The following is a 15,093-nucleotide window of genomic DNA, read 5'->3' as shown; positions in this document are numbered from 1 at the left end:
TTAGCACAATTTGAAAAATATAATTTATTTTTGTTCTTGGCAACTCAACGCTGCAGAAAACTGTACAAAGTTAAGAAAATCCCAATTCCACCAATCACCTGAGAGATATGATATTGGCTGTTCATCATTGATTAGACAGAAAAATGCTTTGATTATAAATGCTGCACTCTAAGACTAGGAGCGTCAGTTGGATAAATAGAAAAAAAGGCTTATGATACATGTAAAACCAGCGTGAGTGTTCTGATTGCTCCTTTTTATGTGGCGGGAATCTGAGGAAGGCCAAACTCGTCCACCAGAACGCCATCCTGTAACGCAACAGAAGAAAGAGAATTAACACATTTTTGCACTCAGGAGAGAACTTTTAACTAAAAAGATCCTAAAACTGTGACGCACCCTGTTGGTCGACCTGTCTCCGGGCAGACCCTCTGGGATAGAGGGAGCTGTTGAAGCTTCGTCCAGGTAGGAGCTGTCGTCATCCATCAGGAGCTCGTCTCCCAGAGCATCCAGCTCTGTGAACACATCAGCAAATGGTATCATTTTTACCACTGTTTGTTTCTTTTAATAAACAACCAAACATTACTTAAATTGTGGTCTCTGGCATCAAAGCTAAATTCTACATCTACTGACCTGCTTCCAAGTCGGCGTCGTCGATCTCAGGTGTGCCATAGCTTCTGCCCAGCGCCTCCTGGATTTCACTGGCATCCTCCATCATGTCCTCCAGCTGATCTTGAAGATCCTGAATGTTAAAGAAGATAATGAGCTCAAATATCATCCATCGACTCTGTAAAATGCTCACAAAGACGTCTATTGTACAGATCACACTGTCCCGAGCTCACAACTACAGCAATTTCTGTCCCATTAGATGACCCTAACACAATCAGCTGTGACACCATCTCCTCCTCTCGTGACATCAATTATCTTCACCATGGCCCCAACATCTCCTGTTGAAGTAAATCTGTAGCCAAGAACCAAATACCTCAATTTTATCAATTTTCACGTTCTTGTATGCTTTCTTCATGTCTTTGAGGCCGATCTTCATGGCGTCAACCTAAAAAGCAAAAGCAAATATTAGCAAACTTTTCTTCAGTCACTATCTTCATCACATCTTGTAGATCATTTACTCTCTTACTGTTGTTTTAGTGTCTTTCAGGGACTGGATTGTGTAGTTTGTTTGTTCCATGTTGAACGACTGCTGCATGAGGTTATCTTTCTGGCTCTCATACCTGGAAGATATAACGATGAAATACAGTTAGACCTATTATTATTTGACATGTTTAATATATACACTATCACTACACATACTAATTACTAATATGCAACACTTACATTCTCTTCTGCTTCAGAACTCTCATCGCCTTTTGCTTGACCATGTTCTAGGAAATGAGAAATGATTGAGAATATTTCAGAAACATGAGCTGGACACACAAACACGTGATGTGTAAGGCGGACATTAAACAATAAGACTTTTTGTCCTGACTGAAAAAATTGTGAGGCTGCACTTCACATTTTTTACATTTCAATCTTACTTATTTTGTTAAATAAAAGTTGTTTTTATCTTGTTTTACAGCATAAAAAAATCAGGATGAGAACTCACAAATTTGCTGCTAACATTTTTAATGACGAACACCAACTTTTTAGGGAAGCGAATGGAGGTGAAACGCTGCTGCCTGCTGTCACATACAGGTGTGCTTATTCATGTATTGTCTCAGTAAAAGATTTAAAAAAATGCAAGTCTCCTTCAAAAACAATCCAGGGCACACTGGAGAGTTTGTGCAGAATTAAAATGATTTACAATCGTGTCAAACATGTCTTCATCAGCATTTCTGTCAGTGTATATGGGTTATAATAAATAGAAATATGTACGATGCTCATTTTAAACATTTATTATTTATAACTGAGCAGACTTTGGGTCCTGTGGCTGAAGTTTTACAGCAGCTTTAGATAATGACTCTCACCTTTGAGGGCCCATCTCTCATCTTTTTCATCTGATCCTTATACTTCATGAGTTCAGCATCTAGTTTGCCGATCTTCTTGTCGACGGAGTCTGTCCGAGAATCAACCTTTGAGTAAAAACCAAACAGAGGATAGGACATGAATGTTTGTGCGACTATTGATTAATAACAGCAGGAATCACTCAAAATAATAATAATAAAAAAGTCATTAACATCTTAGTAACCATCATTTATAGGAATGAAGTTTTACAAAACAATAGATTTCTGGATATCAGCTGATACTTGCAGGCACGGTCAGCAGCAGTGACTCATTTTAAACACCTCAGGGGAAAACAGCAGCACAACAGATACTTTTATTGTCTGAAAGAGTTATTTATATGAACATACTGATAAACAGAGATTTTCTGAAATGTATTTAAAAATATATAAACTGCACAGAGAAAACCAAAACACACAGAGGATTAGAAAGACTCCGGTGTCGAGTTAACAACTTTCTTTGATAACACATGGATGTTATAATGTGTATTTGACCGAGTTTCTTCACATCCACACCCCCGCCAGTACACTGAGATCCTCGAGTCGGCTGCTACTGCTCGCCCCTAAAACAAAACTAAAAACCAAAAGGTGACCGAGTCTTTGTGGCGGCGGCCCCTCGGCTCTGAAATAACTTGCCCCGGCACATCTGATCTGCCGGATCATCTGAGGTTTTTAAATCCTCCATAAAAAACACACTTTTACTCCCTGACTTTTGAAGTTTAAGTCTCTTAGCATTTATCTGAACCTTTTGTAATTATGGCATTATATGTATTAACCTATTTATATTATGGTCACTACTCTTGCAATAATATTATTATTTGTATCATGGTCACTTTCTTTGCAATATTTCTTACACTATGGTCACTTTACATTACAATGCTCTTTTTATACATCATGTCACTTTTATCCTCAGTACTTGTCTGGTTTGAAGGTTGATTGTTTATCGTGTTTATTGTAGGTTATAGATATTTCTGTCTGTTTATTGTCTTTTTTCTACTTTGTTCTAAGTCTGTAGTGTATGCTACACTTTCCTCTGCTGCTGTAACAAGTAAATTTTCCCGTGGTGGAATGAATAAAGTATATCTAATCTAATCTAATCTAATCTACAGCACTTTGGTCAACCTCAGTTGTTTTTAAATGTGCTTTATAAATAAATTATATTATATATTTATTTATTTATAGTCGAGTTGAGTATTAATATGCTGTAAATCCAAAAATTTATGTTTTATAGTGGATTTTAATCAGCTGATGCACTGAACATGTGTTTTTTCCTCAGATAAACACACAGTAGCTGAATTAATTAATCATTATTGATCACGTGTTTTCCTCTCTTCCTCCTCATGTTGGATAATAACAGCTCTGCCCAGACAGATAACCTGCAAAACTGGTTCACGTCACTTCTCTGAAACACAGACCTGTTTTCTGCCAAGTTATAATATCTCAGATGCTCAAATATTCACTCTCACAACTTAAGTCTGAACTTAAAACCCACATGTTTAAAAAAAAAACAGCCTTTTCCATCTGATTCATATGCATTGTCCTATTTTAACCTGTTTTTAATGTATTCTTGTAATTAAAAAATACTTTTATGGTTCTTTTTGTTATTTGCTGTCTGTCATTTATTGTAAGGTGACAGAAAGGCGCCTATGAAATAAAAAATATTATTATTATTAAATACTTTAATACTTTTACATCAAGCTGATTAATTATGTGACTTTTTATCGACTGAAACTATCTGCATTGTGTTTAAAGTCAAAACACCCACTGGGTTAACCCTGTCCGCCACTAATAAAGCCATAAATCATCACTTTATTAACTATTTGATTTGTTTATTAGGACAAATGTTACATAAATTAAACGATGACGTCTTTTCTGCTCATAAAGAGGAGCTAACTGTTAGCTCCGTGTTTGTTTACTCTGTTCAAAAAGTACTTTCTGTGTCTGTACTCACATTTCCTATGCAGTCCGTGAGGTTCGGTGGAGGAGCTTTGGGCTTCCCGGAGCCGAATATACGGTTCATGTTTGTAAAATAAAAAGTTTGAGACGAGTTGAAGAAAAATCTGCAGCTAGTTTCAGGACCAACCCGAGGAAAACACCCGGAAGAGAGACTTCAGGGTGACGTCAGGGGAGTCACATGATTATTGCTCACTCGTAGCCACGCCCACCGAGATTTGTTTATGTTTGTATCTCTGAAAATTATTTTATATAAATACAAATATTACTGTATTTCCTGACCTGTGCAACAAGTTATCAACACAGACAGTAAATATACAATGCCACTGACAGGGGTGGTGTTATGAGAATTTTTAAAGAACAACCCTTGACATGGCAACCATTTCTTTCTTTTTTCTTTTTTTTTTCCAAAATATATTTATTGGTTTTTATTAGTATTACAGAACAATTATACTACTGCAACACTTCACAAACAGAACCAACAACAATCACTCACACACACACACACACACACACACAAACTTGCACAATATTAATGTATAGGTTTGCCAAATCAAAGCAAGAGAGAAAAAACAAAACAGAAAAATAAATAAAATGTAATAAGGGTCCCCCTTAAAAAACATTTAAATATACACACAAAAGAAAACAAATAAATAAATAAATTTACATTCCAGATTCTACAATGCTCATATGTGGTTCCCAGAGATGCACAAACTCTTTCTGTTTTCCTTTAGTAATATATGTTCATTTCTTGATTTCTTGATTCCATTTCTATATTAATGTAAATGTTGCTGCTGTACTGATGAGAGGATTTGTTTAAAAAGAAAAAGAAAAGAAAACCAATATTAGTTTTTTATTTTTGTTTATTTATTTTTCTCCATGTCTAGCTGCTGTAGTTATTGTGTGGTTTTGCTGTTTTTTGTCTGGTCCTGTCTTTTGTATGTCTGTTCGTGAAGAAAATTAATAAACAGAAGAACCCTTGAATAAGGAGGACTGGATTCAAAGTATCAAAGTTTAAGTTGAATTTATTATTCTTGTACAAGAAGGAGTGTTTAACAGTGCAACACACAAAAAGGGGTTACAGAGAAAAAGGCTCCCTGAGGAGCTCTAACAGTTGGTTCTTATACATTTTTCTTAAAATGGGCTGTCTTGGACATCTCCCCACTCACAATTTCCTTTTTTGGTTTTCCGCTCAGTAATGAACATTATGTTTCTTGTTTCTTGACCTGTCTCTCTTGTCCTTGAACTATTTTTTTAAATTATCTCTCCCTGCCAGCCTCAGTGAACACATGCCAGATAAGGGGATCGGACGAGATATGCAAAAGACAGAAAACACACACACTCTCTGTAAGAGGTAAAACATCTGCACCCCAGTATACTCCAGGTGTTGTGCAGGTGCTGTTTCTTCGTCCAGATGTGTTTCCTCTAGTCCGAGTGAGTTTTATCTGAAGATGTTGTATTGTTAAAGTGAAATCCAAATTTCATGACTGTCTAGTTATATTTTTTAAACTGGGACAACAGCACATATGTTTATGTTTTATGTCTTTATTAACACAACCAACTACTGTTATTTTGGAATATCATATTATTTTGAATATTATGGACTTTTGCTCATTCACTTATAGGCTAAATATAAATTGCTATTTTATTCCTATGGAACAGATGGGAACAATATATCTGACAGTAATATTCCAATCTGTCAGGATGCGTTCCCCCTATTGTAAATGGTCAGATTTAATGATATCAGCCTGGAAATCACAGGACTTATCTGTGTGGATGAAGCATCAACACAACATATATTCTAGTAATTCCTCTTTTCTTCCTCTGGAGGGAGCTGCTGACATACATTAAAAGACAAAATCTACACCTGCCGGAGACTCCCGACTAAAACTGCTCATCTTGTATCAAAAGGGGGCACTGTGAGAGCCTTAAAATAAATATATTAAATATTCCAAAGTAATGATGCAGAGCAAAAATACCAAAGATATTTCTGGCAGCATCCGAGGAGCGTATCCCCGATCAGACACACTACACAAACTGAGAGAATCAGTGTGGATTTGTTAAACTTGCTTTAATATTAAGCACTTCACACACAAGATGTTTTGATCAATACATCTCCTGCTAGGTAGAGAGCAGACAAAGCCAATATACAGCAGCGGCAGATTTAAGCAGTAAGTACAAGAAACTGAAAAACAAACTAAACAATGATTTCTTGGTCACAGTGTAGTTTCTTAGAATAATGTCTCTTTTTTTCAAGTAACAGAACTTCTATGCTCAATATATTTAAACGCCAGTATACATGATGTGTTTAAAGATTTGTTAACAATTAAAAAAGTTTCCCTGAACCCACAAGGCTTCGGTTCAGAGGGATGAGTGTTAATGGGAATGGATTTTATTACTGAATTACTTGAATTCTCCTCTAATGGAATAGATGAGTTTATACAATGGATATGTTTATTATATATATAAATATAATACAGTTTATCTGCAGTACATTCAAAATAACAGCACAGACCATCAAGCATATAGGCTGCTGATGTCGCATTACTATCATAGCAATGATCATTGACATGCTACATATATACAGGATATTTCAATGATGTCTGTGCAAAGGTTTCTTTTTTTATCTATACAAAATAATGCATGGCACACATACGATCATACTGTACAGATGACAGAATAAACTGTATTTAACAATGTGCACAACTTGTTCGAACAGCTATTCATGTTTTCAGATTGATAGAACATTTCTCTACAATAATAGTATTTGAATGTGTATCATGGGTAAAAAGCCATAAACAGCACACACGTGATGGAATTTTACACCATGAATTGAACAACTTATCAAACTGGACACAACTCCAGAGTCAAAGCTGATAGAGAGCCCTCTGTCAAATATTAAATGCACAATCAAGTCCAGGATTTTCCCACAGCGCTAAACTTGCCGTTGATGCAACCGAGAGCAACTTTTTAGCTCGTTTGCGAACCATCCATCGACCTCAAAGTCCGACATGAGTCATTTCTGTCACATTCTGGTCAATCGGCGCGTTTCAAACTCTTCGCGGATGTAAAAAAAGGATTTTGGCACCTTTCTGCTTGTCAGTGATTCATGCAGCTACCACTGACTCACCGTTAACAGCATACAAGAACTTAACTTCCTGCGAGTTTAAGTGCTGTTCGACCTGATTCACTTGTCATTACTGAAGTCATTCTCCACTGATGCAAACATGTGTCATCCTGGACTGTTAAAGGCACATTTGGCAAAAGGAAATGACGGGAATAAATGAAAGCTGAGAAAGGCTGAAATAAAATGTAGTTAAATTAGCATTTCATAACTTGACATGAGTCAGTAATGTTTCACAATCAACCTCTTTCTACAATATTTCTATCTATTAAATAATCAACAACTTTCCTGAGACATTTTGGGATCATATTCTTGTAATCTGTATAATTCACTAGCAGTTCCTTCTTAATAATAAACTCTGTAGCAGGACTGGATGTGGTTGGAAAATAGAAACTGTTAAAGACTTTCTGTTTTCCTGCATGTTCAAATGATAAATAGACAATCTTTATGATAAATGAGAAAAATGGATCAAAGTGACAAAAGCCACAGGGAGGAGGATGGAGTCATGCAGAGGAGCTTTTTTCTTTTTTGTTGATTTATAGAAATGATGGAACGCAATTTATAATGTGTAACTTTCATTTGATCTCTGAAATGAAATCACATCAGTGTTGGCACTCAGTGTTTGAACTCATGAAAAGAAATCGAGCCAAAACTAGTCTACATTGTCGATGTGACGTGGGTTAGGCCCAGGTCATGTGAGTCTTCTTTTCCAATGTGGGAAATTGAAGACAGTTCCACTGCTAGTCATGTGGGCTTACTAGTCCCATCTGGGTTCTCCAGGGGAACAGCGACCTCCCGCATGGTGCTGGGGCCCTTCTTGCTCCCGGACACTTTGTCCCCCTTCAGTCTGGCCGAGAAGCAGAAGTCTTTGAAGCAGCGTTTGAAGTTCTCATGCAGAAAGGCATAGAGGACAGGGTTGAGGCTACTGTTGGTGTAACCCAGAGCCACGCAGAAGAAGTAGGCGGCCATGACCGTTGTGGTTTCTGGCACGCTCACGAGCGCCTTGACCAGGATGAAAATGTGAATGGGCGTCCAGCAGACCACAAACACGGCCACCACGACCACCACCAGCCGAGTGATCCGGCGCAGGTTGCGGTCCTTTTCCCGCGAGCCGGACAACATTCGGACGCTCTTCAGCCTCAGGACCATGAGGGAGTAACACACCGTGATGATGAGCACAGGCACGACGAAGGCAAAGACGAACACGCATATCTTCATCACTGTGTCCCAGTACACGTACGGCTCTGGGAACTGCAAGGCACACTCAGTGATGTCTGCAGGAGTGAAGGAGAGAGGGAGGGAGAACATGTGAATTAAGTGATGAAGTGATGAAGTGATGAAGTGCACTTGTGCTCTATCATAAATAAAATCCCACTCTGTGCTGCTATCAGTTTAACAAGCAGTTATGGAGCAGCTAATCTGCACTCAAACAGGAATATTTTGCTCTTTCTTACATCATCTATTTCAGGAAGGATGCATGATGTGTGACTAATGGAAAACTAAGTGAGGCTCTGAGGCTCTTCAGCTTGGAAAAGGTGAAAGCACTTCCTCACCACTCTTCGTTTGGGTGCCTCCCAGAACAAAAGCAGGTATCCCAGCGGCCGACGACAGGATCCAGATGCACACGTTAATCATCTTGGCTTTGTTCGGCGTGCGAAAGTCCAGCGCTTTCACCGGGTGACACACGGCCACATAGCGATCCACGCTCATCATGGTGAGGGTAAAAATGCTGGTGAACATGTTGTAGTAGTCGATGGAGATGAAGACCTTGCACACCACCTCACCAAAGGGCCAGGTGTTCAACAGGTAGTCCGTGCTCTGGAAGGGCATTGTGGTGGTGACGAGGGCGTCAGCGAGGGCTAAGTTGAAAATGTAAATGTTGGTGGCTGTCTTCATCTTTGTGTACCTGTTAAACATGCAAGATGATCCTGTAACCAGAGCTAACCACTCATTAGGACTGTCTTGGCTCATTATAAATTAAACATTGTCCATTAGTCCACACTGCTTCCTTGAATCTGTAATGTAATTTTTCTGACTCACACTTCATTGTAATGTATGGTATAACTGCTGATCGCAGGCCGCATATAACCAACTTGTTTCCACTTCATTAAAGTGTAATGGGATTACAGCAGCATACGATGACTTTGCAGAGTTTAATTTAAAATCTTATTTAAAGTTTAAAGTTTAAAGTGGTATAACTTTAATTTTAATGAAGCATTGAGATTAAAACTAAATTCCATATAATTGCCTCGTTCTGATTAACGTAGACTAACATTCTCACGGCTCACAAGAAAGTGAAGCATTTTATTTTAGTTTATAATAAACCTAATGTTAACTATAAACAAGAACAGCAAGACAAAAAAAAGTTGATCTACTGCAAACAGCAGCCAGTATGTGCTTATTTACTATCTACTGACATTAAAATTGCATTTGTAATTCTAAATTATGTCCTGGTTGGCGCTGTTGTTATCACACATTGCATTTATCACTCAAAAGCAACATTTTTAGAAAAATATTCATTAGTTTCTACTGATCAGCTTAGCTTAGCTTGGCATAAAGACTAAAAAATAGGAGAAAACAGCTTTCCAATGGTAACAAAATCTCTAATGTTCACTACTTAACACGCCATATATATGTATGTTAGTTTAATCCATACAAAAATGGTCTAAAACGTGTAAAAAATGATGTGTTGCGGTTATAAGCTGTTAGCTGTAGCTTCATATCGGGCAGGCATCATGTAACTCTGCACAATAGTGAAGAAGTGTTTGGCTCAAAACGTCAAACTATCCCTGCAAACAAGCATTTAAATTGTTAAAGCGTTACATCACACCGAATCAGCACTAAACCTCTTTTCACATCAGCTGAATCAACCTCCAAGGAGCAACTAAACAGTGAAATGTACGGTCTTTTCTGAAACCCAAGCGTTAAAATTGGCTTCTACTGACAGGTGTCGCAATCAATCTGAGTTGGGGTAATTGTTGTCTATGGACTGAAGCTTTCTGGATGGCACTGCTGCGTTTCACATTACATCAGGGGAGATTTGTGACTCTCGCACCCCATAAATAACACCCAATAAGGTGCAAACAGGCTATCAGCTTGATAAAGCACCACTGCTTTCGAAATGATTAATATTATGCCCGCCAGACTAGGAAAGATCTAGAGAATATTGTTGATATATTTTAAAGGTCTTGAGGGGTAAAAATGTGACACTTTTCAGGCACTTTGTAACTATTAAAGGAGGCAGAATCGACTGTGGTGTTGAATTAGAAACGACAGCATTAATATTAACCCCTTCTTTGTCAAAATGCAACTCCAGTTTAGTTTCTTGCAACTTTATAGATGTCAAACATTTAGATGTATCTCTTTGGATGAGCTGCTGCTGGCTTTGGAGCAATATGTTCTTTCTCTAAAGGATCTGTCTGTTGAGAGCATCACAGAAGAAAACTGCAGGCAGTAAGGGTATGAGATAGACCAGATGGCCTAGAGGTCACTGTGAAAGCTCAGGCTTTGGTGCCAGTGCCTTCTCCACCAGTACTAACGTTTACAGTAACAATGTAGTAGCACATTCCTATGCCTGTTTTCTGTATTTCTAAAAACATGTGGCATAGTTAGGCTCCCCTGCATGTGCCGAAAGACATTAGATTCAAGTTCACCCTGCAACTATTTTAAATCCCCACAACATGCATGTATTATATATACATATATGTACACATATTGCCATAGAAGTAGTGTATTTCTTGCAAAATCGACACCTCATAGAAGTATTGCACATATTTAAGAGAAAACATGGCAGGATCTTTACCTGATGATCACATACATGACGAGGCAGTTGCCAAACAAGCCGACCACAAACACCACAGAGTAGACTGCAGTGATGATGGGGATTATGGGAGACATGCCCTCCTGCTCCCAGCTATCATCGTGGGTCACATTGCGGCTGTCTGAGTATCCGGACACCCAGGATGAGGAATTTACCGGACAGTCATCCAGCAGCGTGGAGAGGCACTTATTGTCTTCTTTGAAAATTTCAACCGGAGTGCCCTCCATGTTGACACCTGTTTGTTAGGCTGATAAATAAGAACTAAAAAGCTTCAAATTGAGACTTTAAAGCGGATTGATTAAATGAAAAAAAAAAATCTCATGGGAATCAGTAAATGTGTGCAAATTAGGTGACACCGAGCCAGAAAGACGCGCGTAAAAATCAACTTAAATCCTGATTGAAATATATATTAAAAAAAGAAAAACATAATGTTACTGCAAAACTATGACAGCCTTATAAACTGCACTTCGTATCCGGAGCCACTTGTAGATCATGCAAAAACATAGTCGGTAATAAACACAAAAGAGCTCCAGCGTTTCTAGGAAAAAAAAAAAAAACGTGCACTGCAATCTGAAGCTCACAGGTTTACTCACCTTGATCAACCGGAATTTTCGGACGCAACCTGTAAATTATATGTTATATTTTAAAAAATGTATTCTCCCTGTTTTGTTGCCTTGGTGAAAGGTTTCAGCTCATCAAAGTTTGGGAATGGTTCTGCGCGCCTGGAGAGGAGCAGCAGCAGCGGCTTTGCGGACACTCGTGCACACGCACTGATGGAGAGGGTGGCGCGCAGTAAGGCTAGACCCATCACACACACACACACACACACACACACACAGCCAGCCTTCACCCAAAATATGAGATGACAGAGCGATGACAATAACCTGCAGGCAGGCACACAGCCTCCAATCTTATGTCACAGTGAGGTAAAAACAGTTGAGCATTAACCAAGACATCCCTGATTTACATACATGGAACATGTAGAGTTGACAGGCAGTAAAACATTATTAATATGTTGTATTTGTCTTCTGATAATGCACAAATTTGTGCAAATGTTTACAAATGTGGTAATTTACCCAATTTTTGCATGTCACTGTTGAACTAGACATGGGGGGAGGTGAGAGAGTGAGACAGAGGGGGGAGGAAAAAGCCAGGAGAAATGAATCTGGTAGTATTCAGCCCTGGGTGACGGGGTCATAACCATTTTCATTGGGCACAGCACTGCACATTTCACAGCATTTCTGCTTTAGTGGACAGAAGGACAGAGAAAAGGGGATGATATATGACCAAGGTCCAGTGCAGGCAGGATACAAATCACCCAACCAGCAAGCCGGGTGACCCGTCGCTTCACCTTTCACATGGTTTTTAGAGTAAAAGTTGATACGGTTCAGCCTCTGTTCTCAAAAGTTTGTTTATTTAAAGATTTTCAGATCTTCTTTTTCCAAACATTTTATATTTTTTACTCTAACAGCAGAACATATCTTTATATATCTTCTGTACAATGTTGCTTTAAACTCTGAAGCCCCCCCGGCCTGATGTATTCATCTGTTTCTCCTGCAGTGCGGGTGCCAAGAAACAGCTCTCCTCTATCCTGGCACCACAGGCTGTTAGCAAACTATGTACTAAGTATTATGATATCCAGTGAAGTATGTTAGATGGCAGAGTTGGAGAAATGTGTGAGGAGCATCTGTGTTCATGTTGTGTTTTGGTTTAGGTTCAAAAACAAAAGTTTTATCTGATTGTTTTTTTCATCATTTTAACATGATTTTTATCTGGTAACATTCCACTACAGATACTAACACATACAACTAGCTGTAAAACATGATTAAATAGGTATTTACAATAAGCTTTATATATGTTATTGTTGTTGGTGGTGTTAATACACAATGATACCCTTCCCACATTATTCCAGAGTGTATTTATATGTATGTTAGTGTGGATTTATAACAGTTTGCTCATAATTAATCGATCAATTGATTAAATGTTTGCACCTCTATAGCTAATTTCCCTGTTCATGACAACTGTACTGAGGGTGAATTTATATAAAACTCACCTGGTCAGATTATATAAAGGCTTAAAGTTATGCAGGATTAACAGCGTGGCCGCTCTGATTGACAGGTGGGAGCCATTACAGATGACTTGTTTGAGCATCCAGGCATCATTCGGCCCACCTCAGGTCCGATGATGATTTTTAGATTAGACAGGAGGCAGAAGAAGCAGTAGATCCAACATGGCATCAGCCAGTGCCACAGATTTTCACTGTTCATATTTTACACTTTCGCTGTCTCGTTTCACTGTGTATTGAAATAAATAATAAAATAATAAAACCGACTTGACTTGAAGAGTTCATTTTGGTACATTCGGGCTGAAATAAGGTCAGAAGAAAAAAGAGAAATTGGTTGTTTTTGCGATTATCATTATTGATTTCAGACATGCAGCAGAGGGCCCGTGCCCCAAACAACAGCATGGATTAGATTGTTATTTGGGGTGTTGGATCTTTTATTCTATTTGTATAGAACTGATTTTCACTGAAAGCCAGTGTCATTTGTTCATCATTTCATCCTCTACACTCTTATATTTTTCCATTATGTCATGTCCTTCAGCTGCAATCAGACAGCAATTGTTAAGGCTGCACTGGCTCCAGGGTTACATGAAACAATGAAAAGGAAACATCCAAGCGTTTACTTTGGATGCATTAGGCTGCGATGCTTTGTGTGATTATCAGTGATTTACAGTGGATCATAACGTGACTCATCCGCAACATGTCATCGCCCGGCAAAGCAGCCGATGCGGAGCTTATGTCTGAGGATATTAGAAGGTCTCATTTGCTGCTGATTCCTCAACGCCCTCAGGAAGTCATGGATCTGCGAGCTTCTGTGAGTAATTATGGTAAATATGAAGAGATGTCAAAGGTCATAACTATGGCAAGAAAATAATGTGGACAGTTCATAAACTAAGTAATGAATGAGCTCATTTGTGCTTCCATTATATTTCTTTAGAATCGGGAAATGACTCCACGCAGCAATCAGGACAATTACTTGAAGACCTAGTTAGGGAAATGGAAAAGTCTCCATATATTAAAACATTTATTAACTCTAATTGGTTTTAATTTTGCAAGTTGCTTCTTTTTTAATTAGAACCGGTAAACATTAGAATAAGCCAAAGTATACTTGCAGAGAGTTTTTCGAGAAGCTAAAAACACGAGAAGTGATCGTTAGTTGTGCTGCATGATAATTAGGCACATTCGTTTCAGTGTAATGGTCCAAAATTTGCATCTTCTGGCTGCACAGAGTGATTACTTCATTCGTCTTCCATGGAGCGGCTGGTTTTATATCCCTGTCTGGTCGACAGCACACATTCAATGACTTCTTCCTCTACTTTAGCGATAGGTGATGCTGGTGCAGGTTCACAGACTCTGACTGAACTGTGCTGGAGCTCAGGAGAAATAAGGAAGGGAAAAAGGCTTCCACCTGGTCAAAGAACAGTGTTACAGCATCCCCCGGTGTCCCCCTTTGAGGAGAGGAAAGTGAATCTAGGAAGTTTACTCTTCACCCAGTGCATGCTGGCATAGGCTACAGTCCTGAATATAAATAAGTTGGTATGAAATATTGATTGAATGAAGTCAGATGAGGGAAAGAAATGTTACATTACATTCAGTCTGAGGTAAATTAGTTTGTTATGGGTAATCTGCTGAATACAAACAGTTGACGCTGTTTACAGCTGTCATATTAAATGTAATATTTATATTGGGATATTTAAGTCAATATACTATTGTACTCTCAAAATCACAGTATATAAATAAATTTAAACTTTGATTTATATGCAGATTTACTAAACTGATTACATACTGTAAAACATGTACTGTAAGTCGAAATATCTCTCCGTCTAGAGAGAGAACAACACACTGGCAACAGCAAATATCCAACAACATTAACATTTGTTCACCAATGCCTACCATACACTAGAAAAGTTTTTTGCAGGGTCACTATTTACAAGGCTGCAACTTGGTCGAGATTTATAAGAACAAAAACATTTGAACAATGGAGCAGAAACAAAAGCAGCTTTTGGCGAAGGCTGTCCTCACATGTTCATTTCGAGGCCAGAAGCAATTTCTATCCACCCTTTTTTTCCCTTCTTCATTCGCGGTACAATCGGGAGGACGCGTCAAAGAGACACTCGAGTTCACAATTTTTCAATTTCTGCAGTCC

At 38.4% G+C, this 15,093-nt stretch overlaps 2 protein-coding genes across 2 annotated transcripts; both read right to left on the bottom strand.

Moving 5' to 3' along the window:
• Nucleotides 1–4: 4 nt before the first annotated feature.
• On the bottom strand, nt 5–4,095 carry chmp5b (charged multivesicular body protein 5b). The gene is made up of 8 exons (XM_010738887.3): nt 3,940–4,095; nt 1,956–2,060; nt 1,327–1,373; nt 1,130–1,223; nt 977–1,048; nt 628–736; nt 394–509; nt 5–305 (listed from the first exon to the last, which is right to left on the bottom strand). Exons 1-8 carry the CDS (start codon nt 4,006–4,008, stop codon nt 255–257), a joined length of 663 nt encoding a protein of 220 aa, XP_010737189.2. The 5' UTR covers nt 4,009–4,095; the 3' UTR covers nt 5–254.
• A 1,932-nt stretch (nt 4,096–6,027) lies between these two features.
• Nucleotides 6,028–11,716, bottom strand: LOC104925292 (delta-type opioid receptor). Its single transcript, XM_010738886.3, has 4 exons — nt 11,479–11,716; nt 10,868–11,132; nt 8,619–8,971; nt 6,028–8,339 (listed from the first exon to the last, which is right to left on the bottom strand). The coding sequence occupies exons 2-4, from the start codon at nt 11,110–11,112 to the stop codon at nt 7,810–7,812; spliced, it is 1,128 nt and encodes a 375-aa protein (XP_010737188.1). The 5' UTR covers nt 11,113–11,132; nt 11,479–11,716; the 3' UTR covers nt 6,028–7,809.
• Between the last annotated feature and the right edge of the window lie 3,377 nt (nt 11,717–15,093).

The sequence above is a fragment of the Larimichthys crocea genome, chromosome XXIII, assembly GCF_000972845.2.
Source record: "Larimichthys crocea isolate SSNF chromosome XXIII, L_crocea_2.0, whole genome shotgun sequence".
NCBI lineage: Eukaryota > Metazoa > Chordata > Actinopteri > Sciaenidae > Larimichthys > Larimichthys crocea.
The sequence above is the reverse complement of the archived record's forward strand: the minus strand, read 5'-3'. Positions and strand labels throughout refer to the sequence as shown.